The sequence below is a fragment of the Magallana gigas genome, chromosome 7, assembly GCF_963853765.1.
Source record: "Magallana gigas chromosome 7, xbMagGiga1.1, whole genome shotgun sequence".
NCBI lineage: Eukaryota > Metazoa > Mollusca > Bivalvia > Ostreida > Ostreidae > Magallana > Magallana gigas.
Window position 1 is genome coordinate 3,972,123 of NC_088859.1, and position 12,414 is coordinate 3,984,536.

Below are 12,414 nucleotides of genomic sequence, written 5' to 3' on the forward strand. Positions count from 1 at the left end.
ATAAGTATATTATTGTGTTTAGTGACTACTTAACCCGGTGGCCCGAGGTCTTAGCAGTAAACAATGCAGACGCAGAAACTACTGCGCGACTTTTTGTTGAGTAAATAGTGTGTCGTCACGGAGCACCTCGTGAGCTACTATCAGATAATGGTAAAAACTTCAGATCAAATCTAATGAAGGAAATCTGCAAATTGACAAGCACCAAGAAAACATTAACTACTGCTTATCACCCAGAAACCAACGACTTAGTTGAACGCTTTAACGGCACCCTATCAACGATGTTGTCAATGTATGTGCCAGGTCATCAACGTGACTGGGACACGTTCATACTGTACATCCTGTTTGCATATAGGACCGCCATCCACGAGTCTACAAAAGAATCACCGTTTTACCTTAAGCACATACGAGATGCTGTTTTACCTCTTGAAGCTGCACTTTGCCCGCCGACATTCTCCTATGCCGTAGCAGACGACTATAAGGAAGAAGCCAAAGTCCGTCTTCAAGAGGCCTATACCTTAGTGAATGAAAACTTACAAAAGAACCAGCAAAAGCAGAAAGAACATTACGACGGTGTCTCTAAAGAAACACATTACACCGAAGGGGACAAATATATATATATATATATATATATATATATATATATATAAAGGGCAAAAAAAAGAAGAAAGTTATAAAGTGCACGTAAATAGTATTGTATTATTGTTTGTGCTACGTGTGTGTAATGCAATTATTTTATTTAGTTATAATTAAAGTCTGTCGGCTAATTATCATAGTGTGTCGGGACGCCACACTTAGGAGGGGAGGTATGTTACAGGGCCATCCCCTTGGGTTAATTGTCTTTAATAAGTGTCGGGTGGAAAATGTGGTGTGAAAGGTTTGATAAGGTTGCAGGTGCGCGACGCAGGTGTTGTAGCCCTGTTTCCTAAGGTATCATTTCAGCTCGTTAGAGAGAGAGCGAACATTAGTCCATAATTTCTGAGTTAATATCTGTAGTTGTCATTTGTTTATTGTGCATGATAAAGTTCTGAGAGATAAAAGTGAGCAGTTGAGTTATGGGTGAGTCTGAGGGGGTGAGAAATAATTGGTAGGGCCTTACCAAGGGAACGCGTGGGAGACAGGGGAGAATGAGTTTGGATGTTAAAGGGGCATGGTCACGATTTTGGTCAAAAATTATTTTTTCGATTTTAATGTTAACAATGCTTCCATAGGGCATTTTTAATAGGCAACCAAAATTTGAGTGTCATTTGATGAGTCATAAGCGAGTTACAGAGCTTACAATTCTTCGCTATGTAAACAAAGCGTTTGTTTACATTTGGAATGTTAAAGTGAAAATTCTTGTTTAAGACCTAAAATAAATGTGTTAATCGTTAGGAACTGTTTATTTATGTTTAAAATGAATAATAAGATAGACAAACCAGCTTTAAAAAAGATTTTTTACTGGTATATTGAACCTATGTAAACAAAAACAGGGCACGAGCCGTGTTTACATGACGAAGAATTGTAAGCCCTGTATCTTGCTTAAAACTCAACGACTGGCACCCACATTTCATTTGATCATTAGAAATGCATTCCGAAAGCATTGCAAATAATAAAAACAGAAAAATAGAATTTGACCAAAATCGTGACCATGTCCCTTTAAAGAGTGAGGACTCATTTGTGATATAACCTGTGTTTCCTATATATTGTGTAATTCGTGTTCGTTGTAAATATGTAAATAAACTTGCAAATATAATTGTATTTTCCCGCGTTTCGGTAGTAATAGCGGGAAAATGTTGTATTTACGGTGCATTATTATGGAAGGGTCCATTAGTAGCCAATAGAATTGGAGAGTAGAACAGGTTTTAGACAGGTGTTATTCAGGTATTCACTTCTAGCCCCCGCGCGTCAGGAGTTAGACGCAATGGACGCCGAGAACGTGCAAAGACAGATAAACGAAACCGTGCGTTTTGCAAATAATGAAATGCTCAGCAATATATCAGAACTTTTAGATAATAGACTGGCAGACATGCAACGCAACATAAGTGAAAACCAGAAAGCTACTGCTGAAAAACAAGAAGCGCGCATGGAACAAGTTATTTCAGAAGGATATAAATTCAAAAAACGTGGAAATGAAGAACAACACAAGCATAACGTCAAAGTCTTTGCAAAAATGCAAGAAGCAAATGAAAACCTGAAGGAGAATAAAGTTCAAAGTGCCCAAAGGAATATTGCAGAAGGTTTGGACATTATAAAGAATAGACAAAAGTTAATTAAGTTAGCAGATTCCTCTGAGGCCGGATGGAGGGCGGTGGACGAATACACAAAAAATCCAATTGCTTCGGACTCCGAGGACGAAAAGAAAATAAGCAAAGCGCAGACAAGGGCTGAAAGAAAAGTCAAAGAGGCTAAAGCGAAGAAAAGGAAGGACTTCCGAGATTCAGCAAGGCCGTACCAGAAGCCTTCGTGGTCGCAGACATCAGCTGACAATACAACTTGGAAGTCGGGGCATTGTTATCGATGTAACAAGAGGGGCCACTGGAGGAAGGATTGTACGGAGAAACTAAATGGAGACAAGATAAGTACAATTGTTACTGAAGTAAATCATTTGATAAGTCAGATCAATAATGAAAAACCTATTGGCAATACAAACAAAAGTCAGTCATGCATTAAAAATATTTCACCTGTTGGTCGTTTAAGGGAAAATTTAGGTCACTGGCGTTCGATTGGAACAAACGGGTATGTGTTAGACGTGATAGAAAACGGATATAAAATGCCATTGTTTACAACACCTGAGCCTATTGAGTTAAAAAATAACAGGTCTGCATTGATGAATCAAAGGGTTGTAACTCAAGAAATAGAAAAACTGTTAAACAAAGGTTGTATAGAAGAGGTAAAAGATAAGCCAAGGGTGGTGAATCCCTTAACGGTGGCTGACGGAAAAGCAAAACAGAGGTTGGTATTAGACGCTAGACATGTCAATCCTCATTTGTTTAGATACAAGCACAAGTATGAAAATGCAGAAGTGTCAAAAAATGTATTTGAAGCAGGTGATTTTATTTTTTCATTTGATTTGAAAAGTGCGTATCACCACATTATGATGCATGAGTTAGACAAGGAGTATTTAGGTTTCAAATGGAATAACAAATATTATGTGTTTAAAGTTTTACCATTTGGTATTAGTACTGCTGGTTACATTTTTTCAAAGTTAATGAGAGAAATTGTAAAGTTCTGGAGGACAAAGGGCTATAAAATTGTCCTGTATCTAGATGATGGCATTGGAGGTGCTTCAACATTCCAAGAAGCAAAGGTGGTAAGTTCCGAAATTCAGGGAGATTTAGATAAGCTTGGTTTTTTGATAGCGGAGGACAAAAGTCACTGGGATCCAGTACTGGAGTTAGTCTGGTTAGGGTTGGTCTGGAATACAAAAATCAATAAAATTATGGTCACAGCAACAAGGGTAAATAGGCTTAAAATTTGTATTTCGAATGTTTTCGAAAGTTATGAAGCAGGTCTTATCTGGTTTGATGTTAGAAATATTGCATCTGTTGTTGGACAAATAATCTCAATGCAAACAGTGTTCGGTAGTGTAGTTAGACTAAGGACACGATATTTGTATTATTGTATTATGAATCGCTCCAGTTGGAATTCTAGCATAGTGTTGTCTGAAAAAGCTATGAATGAACTCAAATATTGGTTTACATCTCTGGATGGAATAAATGAATCTGGTGCTACATTAAGTCAGTTGACAAAAGAGGATGTTAGCTCTATTGTTGTTTATTGCGATGCCTCAGACACAGGGTTTGGTGGTCATTTGACTATGGGTTCAGATTTTGAACAAACTGAGTCGGAATGTTATGAAGTATGGAATGAATGGGAGAATAAACAAAGCTCTACTTGGAGAGAGCTTGAGACGGTAAAGAGAATTTTAACAAAATCAGTTGATATTGTTGAAGGCAAGTCAGTTGAAGTGTATTCGGATAATAAGAATGTACAGCACATTCTGAAGGTGGGTAGCAAAAAGAGAAAGCTACAGGACATTGCAATGTCAGTGCATACTTTTTGTGACGAACAAAAAATAAAGGTAAAATGTAAATGGGTACCTAGAGAAGAAAATGTAAAGGCAGACTGTTTGAGTAGAATGTCGGATTGTGACGACTGGTCAGTTAAACAGTGTGTGCTTGAGTATTTTGACAATATCTGGGGGCCACATACATGCGATAGATTCGCAGATCTAAATAACAGCAAGTGTAAAAGTTTTAATTCTAAGCACTGGTGTAGAGGATCGAGTGCTATTGATGCATTTTCACAGGTATGGACAGATCATTTAAATTGGGTTGTACCCCCGCCAATGTTGATTCCTAAGGTGGTAAGAAAAATTGAAAAAGAAAAATGCAATTGCACCTTGGTAATTCCAGAGTGGAAGTCAGCTCCTTTTTGGGCGATGTTAATTGATATGAAGGGAAATTTTAATACATATGTAAAAACACACTCCAAGATGCATAATGTACATGCAATTTGTAGAGGAATGGGAAACAATGGAATATTTGGGAAAAGGAATTTAGCATTTAACATGATTTTTTTGAAAATAGAGTTTTGATATTGGAAATATATTTACAGGAATAGGACTTCAGGACAGAATTATGAAGACTGCAGAAAAACATGGCGTTGAACCTGGAAGTTATTTATCAGAATTATGTCCTTCTCTTAGTGACTGGATTCTTTCAAGTAAAAGTGATAATACCAACCGATCTTATTTCAACGCTTATAGAAGATGGGAGGTTTTCATTGAAGCGCAAGGACACAGTGCATTACCGGCAAGTCCAATACACGTGGCTCTATACTTGACGCATCTGCTCCAGACCGGATCATCTCAACATCCAGTGAATAATGCTGTTTATGCGATTAAGTGGGCTCATGAATGTGCGGGTTTTACGGATCCAACAAAAAATTCTTACGTTACTTCTCTACAGGAGGCAGCGAAGCGTAAAGCTAGTCGGGCTATCAATTAAAAAGAGCCGATTTCCAAGGATGTTCTGATTGAATTGTGTGATAAATATATTGATGATAGTGACTTATTGATTGTTAGAAATTTGACAATGATTTTATTTTGTTTTGCGGGTTTTCTCAGATTTGATGAAGTAAGTTCTTTAAAATTTAAAGATATTCATGTGTATGACGAATATATTGTGTTGAACATTCAAAAATCAAAAACTGACCAATACAGGCAGGGAAATGAGGTGTTTATCGCAAATGGTGTAACCTCTGCGTGTCCAGTAAAGATGTACTTAAGATATTTAGATTTATTAGGTACTATTGAAGACAAAGATTTTTTCTTATTTAGACCAATTTTTAGGTCAAAAAATGTATGCAAATTAATATACAAGAACAAAAAGCTTAGTTAAACTTCAGCTTGGAGCAATCTTTTGTCTATGTTAAAATCAGTTGCAGGAGAGCATGTAAACATAGGAATTCATTCTCTTAGGTCAGGTGGGGCAACTGTGGCAGCGAGTTCAAACGTTGATGAAAGATGCTTGAAAAGACATGACAGGTGGAAGACTGATTCGGCCAAAGATGGCTATATAGTAGATTCCATAGATAAACGTTTGTTGGTATCGAAATCGTTGAATTTGTGACATAATGGTACAGTTGTATTCACCCCCATCTTTGTTTTTTTCTAGACCACGGCTGGCTGTCAGGCATTTTGATGTTTGTGTTTGTTTTTTAATGTAAGTAGTAAAGTTAATACTTGTATTTTCCCGCGTTTCGGTAGTAATAGCGGGAAAATGTTGTATATACGGAACGGTGCATTATTATGGAAGGGTCCATTAGTAGCCAATAGAATTGGAGAGTAGAACAGGTTTTAGACAGGTGTTATTCAGGTATTCACTTCTAGCCGCCGCGCGTCAGGAGTTAGACAAAATTTAATAAAAAATTTATTACTAAGTATCTTTATGTAAAATATATACCATATATGTTGTGAGGTCTGTTCACAACCTCCCTGCATCCAGCGGCACCTGGCAACAGACACAGGTTTTCTAGAGTTTTTATACTGCGATTTTTATCGTTTTATCTCTAGTTTTTTTCCTGGCCGGCCCTGATGCATTGTGTAAAGGGAGATATTTTTTATGACTCTGATATTTATTTTTGATGTATAACGGTATACTAGCAGTTTTCATATATTTATATATGCTAGTTCATCATGATGTTTTTCTGCAAGTTTGTCTATATAGATAGCAATATTTAATAAATCAAAGGCGTCCAGCAACCACGGCTGGCTGTCAGGCATTTTGATGTTTGTGTTTGTTTTTTAATGTAAGTAGTAAAGTTAATACACAATAGTTATCAATCAGTGCCGGTGTAACGAAGAATATTGACCCGGGTTGAAAATTGACCCGGGGGTCATTTTTCAACGTTGAATATTGAGATCCGGGGGGTCATTTTTCAACGGTGAAAATTGAGACCAAAATCGTGAAATTTATACCAGGGGTCATTTTTCAACGGTATGAGAAATATTTTTCTAAACTCTGATGACATCGACACGTTGAAAATTGATCCTGTTGAGAATTGACCCCAACCTCAGAGTTTTGATCTGAACTGGAACTAACTCTACACAGTTTAAATGTTCAATCATGCACATATTTGAAAGTTTTAGTTTTAAAATATTCATACTGTCCGATGCATATGCGGACGGGCTAATTTCGTTTAGGTTGATAGGTCCAATTAATCATTTAATTTTGAGACTGAAAATATGATATCCATTTATTATTACTATACTATGAAAATAAAGCTAAGAAGATGACCGTTTGCTTCGGAATGGAACAGGCGAGTAGGGCTAGAATACTTTTTGACATAGTGACATGGTTTTCATTCCCTCATGTGACAGAATTTTAAGTTTCAACTTGTCATAATCTCTGATCACATGATAAATATATCTAACAAATGTATTGCCCGTCATTGTCACTTTTAAGGCAATTCAACAGAGCCCTATTCGACAGGCACCTGGCGTTGTATTTTCTAATAATTGAAATATAACCTCTATACTGTTTTATTGGGTAAAGGGTATATACATTTATATCAAGACAAAAGGATATAATGTCAGATACCTATGCTTAATTTGAAGAAGTCAGCATCCCTGACAAAAAAATAAATGAATGGTTGTCTTATTTTTATCTTTTTTATGTATACTGTATTATACATATATATACTTGACAATAATTTTTCATAAACTCGTCGGATTAACTTTATTCAAGCACCATCCAATTTTCTGCATATGCAGAGTCATAGTTCTTTTTTAAAAATGCAATTTATTTCTATCATTTTGAGTTTTCAATTCCATTAATTACCAGTAAATTAGAAACACAGGCAACTGACGTAATATATTTCCTCAAAATTAAAAACGTATAGCATACAGCAAAAATGTTATCAATATTTTTTAAAAAGTAGGTTTGCATCTAAATATACAGTCGGAGGATGGTTGATCTAATTATATTAATGGTATACATGAAAAGGCATGCAAAAAGTTGAATATATTAAGATTACTCAAGCATACAATTGATAGATAAACACTTGTTAAAATTCGGCTTTTATCAGACCTAGACTGGAATATGGTGATGTTGTGTGGAGCAGCTGTATCAAGGAAAATCCGAATTGCTTAAACATGTACAATTTGAAGCAACCAGGACAGTGACAGGGATCAGAGTTAATTCTTCTAAAATCATTTTATATTGTGAGCTTGATTTGGAAACCTTACAATCTCAAAGGGATAAACATAAACTAATTATATTCTCCAAGATTATAAATGGTTTAACACCACAAGTTATGTTAGATTGAATTCAATCATATTTTCTAACTGAACATACATATAATCTTAGGTCAAATGAGCTTTTTTACTATCTACCACTTTATACTTATTACAATAGCTTTGCTCCGTCTACATGTAAATTATTGAATAATCTTCATGCAGGAAAGAAAATTTCATCAACTTTATCTTTCTGTAAGTCAAAACTTAAAAAACAAAATATACCTAAAGCTTACAAAAATTTCAGTTAAGGCAATAGGAAATATTATTTTACGTCAATTACAGAAAAAAGCTAGTAAAGCTTACTTTAAGGATTTTTTAAACTGATGGGAGTCGCGAATATACGCGAAAAGTTTATTATGAATAAAATAGTTATTACATATTTAAAGTGATAATATGTAAATTAAAAAAAAGTCATTTATAAAGTCTCATTTTTACCCCCCTTCCCCCCCCCCCCCCCCCCCCCCGTTGAAACATATAAATATAAAGAATAAATATGTATAAACTGATAATTTTTAATTAAATAAACTCAAGTTATAATATTGTTTCGTTATTTTGTGCTTCTTTGCTGTTGAATTTTGAACCGGTTTCATGATCAAAATTCCACGATGCGGGTCAATTTTCAACGGATTAGGGTCTTTATTCAACACCTTTCGTCTCATTATTCAACGTGGAAAAATGACCCCCGGGTCAATTTTCAACCCGGGTCAAAATTCTTCGTTACACCGGTGACAGGGAGGACCCCCGTCACACATGTACCAGTTGGGTTAAAGAATCGCACTTTATGTGTAATGATGAGTTTTAAGACTGAGTTAACAGTCAAAGCAGTGGTGTTGAAAATGGGGAAAGTGTCGCCAGTATATTCGATTTATTAGAGGCAAACACGTCAAGTGATAGTTTTAATAGTGTAGTAATTATTAAGTTATATCGAATACACTTTTTCCACCCTGTGCATAATAAAACTGAAAATTCGCCAGCCGTATTTAATAAACTCTAGGGATGTATAACAATTTTTATTACACACCCCTTTAAGGCAATCTTCAGTTGGCAGTACACACCTCTAGGGTTTGTCACGCACAGGTAGACGAATTTTCGGTTTATATCGCACACGGCGAAAAAGGGTATATTTTCTTTTAGTTTCTATTCTGAGCCTTGGAGAGGGAATAGAAAACACACAGCAGAGGGCGGATGGTTATATTTGAATGTTATTAAAAGAAGATGGGGGAATAAGATGGCGCAACTGCCCATTTGGTTTAGTCGTAAAATACAATTTCAAATTTAACATTTTTTTCAATATATTACACATTATATTTGGAAACATAAACAAAAGAGCCTCCCCTGATTTAGCGTGAATGCACAAAATTGTAAAATAAAAAAATCCAGATGATTTCCGGAATTTTTTGAGGAATTTTCGTTGATTATTAATTAGCACAGCTTGATTGAGAAAAAAAATAAAAACAAATCGGTAATCTTCAAGTACAAGTAATGTCTAAAATACTTGTATATAAAACAAAAGACAGTAACCTTCCGGTTTATCGGCATTAAAGGCCAAAAATTCGAGTCTATTATTTTATTATGGTAGTATAGATAGTTTTAGTGTTATAAATCGTTTAAGGTAGTTATTATTATGTTTTCGAGTTTCAAACACAGCAATGCTTATCAAATCAAGAAATTTCGATGAAAGGTATTGTAACACGCACATTTTAATCGGTAAATTTGACTTCGTTTTTAAGGCAAGATTTAGTAAATGAAAAGTGCCTACAGACTTATAAAATTTCGGAGTTTTGTCTGATTTTTTTATCATGAATTTCCTAAACCTGTAGACACCTGTTGCTAGATCTTGTTTGATCTTGACCTTATCAAAAACTTGTCTGACTCAACCCGGTGGAGTTAACCCAGGTAGTTTTAGCTCACCTGAACCGAGGTTCAATTAAGCTTTTCTAATAACCTTTGTCAGTCGTCTGTTCGTTTGTCTGTCTTTAAACATTTTTGACTTTTTCTTTAGAAAAAATTGTAATACAAATATTAGTACAAATCATTCTTATGGGAAAGAGATTATAAATTGTTTAAATAAAGTTTAATAAACCATTTTCTAAAGGAAGATAATCACGTACCACAAATAGGGTGGTTGTCTTAAAAACTCTTCTTCTCAAAAAACCACCACACTAAAAATGCCAATATTTACACCATAGCTTATGAATTGTATGTATAGGTAAAATTTGAAGTTGTTAAAATTATTACCCCCCGGATTAATACTGGGGCCGAAAGTTTAACATAGAAATATATAGGGGAAATGTTTATAAATCTTCTCAAGAGCTATAATGCTACAGTTGGTGACATTATTATGCAAGCATCCTAAGAAAGTTAAAATTGTGACATCCGGACCTATACTGGGGCCCAAGGAGGGGTTGACAGTTTAAGAAATACTAGTATATTGAAAATGTTTAAAACTCTTCTCAAGAACTACAATTATAAAATGTGTTATATACATTGTAACTATCCAAGCATCATAAGATAGTGTCGAGTTCAAATTGTTAGAATCTTGATCCCCAGGCCAATACTTGGGGCCACAGGAGGGGTCCTAACGAGTGAAAGGAGAATGGAGTGGTCTTAATCAAATAGTTATCCTGATAGCCATGTTTATTGATTTTTTCAAACACGTTTTGACACAAAATGATTTTAATTGTTTTTCTTTTCAAGTTAATGATATATCCCTATTTCATGCACGTATATAATACATCTTCATGTGTATGTATTTAAATTTTTGTCTCATCCTAAGTGTTTATGTTAGTGGGAAGATTTATCATATAATGTAATAACACGAATTGTTTTATGGCACATTATGCTTCCGTATTTTGTTTCGAATTTTTAGTACACCTTGGCTGAAGCTCATGTAAGCTTTTCTGATCACCTTGGTCGGCGTGCGTCTGTCTGTCCGTCCGTCTTTCGGTACGCCGGCCCGTCTGTCTGTCCTTCTGTAAACCTTTGCATAGTTTACTTTTTCTTCAGAACCATAAGACCAAATTCAACCAAACTTGGCACAGAACATCATTTGGTAAAGGCAATCAAAGTTTATTATAATGCTGGCCCATGCCAGATAAGCTGTAACTTGTGTTGCACTATCCTGAGCTAGTATGGATTTAAGTTTGTTTAAATTATGACCCCGCAGGAGGATGGGGTTACAATGGAGGTTGAATTTTTACATTGAAATAAATAGGGAAAAATCTGTTTAACCTTTCAATAATCATTTAACCTTATAAACTGAAGCTTGTGTTGAAGCATCTTCCGGTTGTGTAAATAAAAGTTTGTTCATAAACACAAAGGTTTTGGATGGGATTATGCGGAAGTTGAAATTAAAACTTATTTAAAAGCATCCTCAGGTAGTGTAGATTTAATCATCTTGTTAAAGTGAAGAGAATCTGGACCATGACTGGGTATCAAATAAGTTCAATATTGTATATCAGCTAGATTGTTCAAATCACGACTATCAAACTAATACTTGGGTCCTCAAAGAGGTTAAAAAATCAACATAGGAATATTCATGTAATATACGTAAAATCTGCAAAAAGTATTCTTTTCCAGAAATCCAATGCTACAGTTTGTTATATTATAGTATATAAAACATAATAATTCTTTCTTTCCATTCTAAATTGTTAATACAACGATCATTGAAACAACGAATGGGTCCCAATATTCAACATGAAGATATAAACATGTACAGAAACTTTTTAAAATTAAGATATATATACTCAATTAAATTGTTCAGATATTTATATTTTGTATTTGACTCCGTAAAACACATTCAATCAGAGTACTGAGGTGAGCGATGTGGCCCTTGGGCCTCTTGCTTTATCATATTTAATTTTACAATAACGATCAACCGTTATGTATTTATTTGATTTTTTAGAAGGATTTAGCCATTCAGTTGTATAGACTTCAATTTTAGTAGTAAGGTTAATTTTTAAACAGGTACCTGTATATACACGCAAAGATTTATGTTAAAACATTAAAAGACATTTTTTGATTTCATCATTATTTAATCATTCATGGGATTGATTGTTCATGGCATGAATAATTATATGAAGATCCTGATCAGTAGTAATAAAATGTTCACACATAAGACTCCATGTCTGTTTTATGTTCACTCAGACCTTCTGAAATATATATTAAGGACTAATTTTCATGCAAATAGTTTAGCATCAAATTAAATTTACAGAAACGCATTGCTTCAAGTTGAAATAATTTTTAACGAAGGCGTACGTACAAGATCGTAAGTCGTACATTCAAGATACTATATAAGTCATGATAACGACATAACATACATAACATCGTACATACGAAATAATTAGTCGTAATAACGACATACTAAGTCGTAATAACGACATACTAAGTCGTAATAACGACATACTAAGTTGTAATAACGACATACTAAGTCGTAATAACGAGTTATTAATTCCCTATAGCGAGATTACATGTCATATGTACTATATAATATGTCGTACGTACGAGATAGTAGGTCGCTCATAATAACAATTTTTTCATATTAACAAGATTAAATATTGTACATGTATATGAGATAATAAGTCGAAATAACGAGATACTAAGTCGTGATAACGGGATACTAACTTAAAGTCAAA

General features: G+C 34.6%; 1 protein-coding gene across 1 annotated transcript; it reads left to right on the forward strand.

Moving 5' to 3' along the window:
• The first annotated feature begins 1,825 nt into the window (after nucleotides 1–1,825).
• Nucleotides 1,826–4,891, forward strand: LOC136270199 (uncharacterized). The gene has a single exon (XM_066067065.1). The coding sequence runs from the start codon at nucleotides 1,901–1,903 to the stop codon at nucleotides 4,574–4,576; it is 2,676 nt and encodes an 891-aa protein (XP_065923137.1). The 5' UTR covers nucleotides 1,826–1,900; the 3' UTR covers nucleotides 4,577–4,891.
• Nucleotides 4,892–12,414: the final 7,523 nt, after the last annotated feature.